The 2810-nt window shown below is 33.2% G+C and overlaps 1 protein-coding gene across 1 annotated transcript in view; it reads right to left on the bottom strand.

Annotated features, from left to right (window-relative positions):
• LOC107608312 (stearoyl-[acyl-carrier-protein] 9-desaturase 6, chloroplastic-like) overlaps positions 795-2810 on the bottom strand; it is a 5338-nt gene continuing 3322 nt past the window's right edge. The window contains exon 3 of the mRNA XM_016310142.2: positions 795-1700. Within this exon, the coding sequence (XP_016165628.1) occupies positions 1128-1700 (573 nt within the window). The 3' untranslated portion in view covers positions 795-1127. The remainder of the gene's footprint in view (positions 1701-2810) is intronic.

The raw sequence follows: 2810 nt of genomic DNA, 5'->3' as shown, positions 1-2810 counted from the left end.
ATTAGTGCATCTAAGATATTGAAAATTTCAAATTTAAAAAAAAAATGAGAAAAAATTGGTGAAGGGACTAATTTGGTGCACGACATTCAATTTCAGGGACTAAAATGAGTCACTTAATGCAAAGTGAGGGACTAATTTGGTGCATTTACAACGATGACATAATGGATGACACGTGGACGAATACTGTCGCGACACGTAACACAAACGGACACGTGGCCAAATAACATTGTGACACGTGGCACAACTATCCACGTCAGCATGCCACGTGTCACTGGTCACCACATCATCATATCATTACACGTGGCCAAATCATGGAGTGACACGTGTCACTTACTATCCACGTCATCCAGCCATGTCATCACGTCGTTAAGGGAAAATGGGTCAGGGACTAATATGGTGCACTTTTCTCAATCTCAGGGACGTAATTGGTGCAATTGGGATCTCAGGGACGATTTTAGACTTTTAGTGCACGACGCCAATCTCAGGACCATTTTTGGGCTTAACTCCTGTTTCGAGTTTGTTTTTAGTTAATCTTCAAATTTAATTATCTACGTCTTTATAATATCTTGATGATCAAGTAACAGCCTCTAGGTTCGTTTTTATCTATTTCTCACGTGTTGCATTTTTTCTAGTTCGACTCTAGATTCTATTTTTTCGACTCTAGCTAATTGTCAAACAGAACATCCTCATGTTTTCATCATGGTTCATAGTCGAGACACACATTTTGCGTCCAACTTCTGTGCTAACAGTAGTAATAACAAATTAGACCAAGAGAGTATGAAAAAGAAGTGATAGAGGCAGAGTTCATCTTTCATCATTTAACTGACATGTAGTAATAATAGTAATACTACAATAAAATTGACATTGACATAGATATAGTACTTTATTAGAATCACTCTTTAACTAAAATCAATTTTGATGAAATAAATTTCACCAAAATTAATTCTAAAATGCAAAATTTTGTTTATTTTTTAGAGGAATGTTAGGGACCAGCAATTTTTGTGATTTGTAGCCATCAATGATAATTTTAATGGTGTGAGATTTCATCCAATGGTTCACTTCTCTTTGATGGTTACATGTTGGCTAGAATTTAACAATGTTACTGTCCCCTAGACTTTTCCTAGTTTTTATAGCAGCAAGGGCACCTCTTTATTGAAGATCCAACTAAATTTGACACCCTGTGGCTCCATTTTACGTGCTCTTTCATCTACGCGTTCTTGTAACCTTCTAATTCTAGGTGCAAGGCCACACACAAAATCCTGTGCACGCCTTCCCTCACTCGTTAATCCCTGTATCTTCTCTAATTCCCACCGTTGGATCAAGAACTCCAAAATGTCAGCATAATCAGCGGCTGTGTATACACCAAGTCGTTGTGCCACTGCAGAGAAGTGATCAAAGAGGTGTGGATCCCTCCCATCGTGCATCAAGTGTGCTGGCATTGTGATATTTGTACGCAACATATTTGATATTGCCAGCATTGTCACACTGGGGTCCACTTCTAGAAGCTTCTCGACAATCCTTTGGTATGCATTCTCATGGCGCTTTTCGTCTGCAGCAATGGTGCCGCATATTCGTGCAAGCACTGGATCGCCGTTCTCTTTGGCAAGTCGAGCCGTGTTGCCATGTGAAATGAAAGTGGCTCGTTCTTGAAATGATGTGTACACAAATCCCATGTACGGATTGTTGTCAGTTTTCCAATCCTATACCGGAACAAATTAAAATGTAAATAATGCATTTTGAAAAAATAATTTTGATGTAATGTAGAAGTTTTAAGAATGAAAACGATGCTGCAAAATGAAGTATACAGGCACTAACTAATAAGGGGCTAAGGGAAGACCAATTTGTACAATAAAAGTAATTACGTTCTGAAAACCAATTAGACTTTGGAAAAGACAACTTTAAAAAGAAAATATTTAATAACTAAAAAATATTAGCTAAAAAATATTTTTTATTTTATATAATATACTCTAAAATAAATTAATACTAAATAAAGTAAGTTTAATTAGATTATTTGAGTTTATTGTTTTTTGTCCCTCTTCCATGCGTTACCAATTTTGAAAATACTCCATTAACATCACATCACTAATTAAGGTGGGGAATTAATTAGTTAATATCATAGATGCCTATAATATGGCTAAAATCATTGGTGTTGTAAAGAACCAGTAGTTTTCTAAAGTAGTTTTTAATTATTTGGAGAGTAGTTTATTAAAGTTATTTTTATAAAAGAGAAATGCTAGAGCCAGCAATTTTGGTATTTTGTAATTATCAATTGGCCATCAATAGTATTTTTAATGGTGTGAAATTATATTTAATGGTGGAAAATCACTCATTTTTATTTTGATGGTTAAGTGCTTGCCAAAAAACACAAAAATTGTTGCCCCCTAAACTTTTCCTTTATAAAAAATTATAATATCTATATTTAGTAAATTAAATTTTAAACTTTATCGAATCTGGCAAATCAAGCCTAACATTTTTCATATTTCCAACATCATTAGAGCTTTTTAAAAACTTTTATTTTTTTTTTCCCATAAAAATGCGTCATTCGAGAACTAAATATTTCTCATAACTTATATAAATGTATGTGTTGACAAATAAAATTTGTGGATCACCTTTTTCTTTACCAAATAAAAGTACTAACAAAGGGATACCGGTCTCAAATATATATGTCCTCAGATTTTTTTTTTTTTTAAATAAGAGACTTAACAACTAAATTATAGAGGTTTAGTTTGATAAAATTTTTTGAAAAGATATTTATTGTATTTGATAAATAAAAAAAATTATATGTTTGTACTTGTAATTTTTTAAAGTTA

Source organism: Arachis ipaensis, chromosome B07, assembly GCF_000816755.2.
Source record: "Arachis ipaensis cultivar K30076 chromosome B07, Araip1.1, whole genome shotgun sequence".
NCBI lineage: Eukaryota > Viridiplantae > Streptophyta > Magnoliopsida > Fabales > Fabaceae > Arachis > Arachis ipaensis.
The sequence above is the reverse complement of the archived record's forward strand: the minus strand, read 5'-3'. Positions and strand labels throughout refer to the sequence as shown.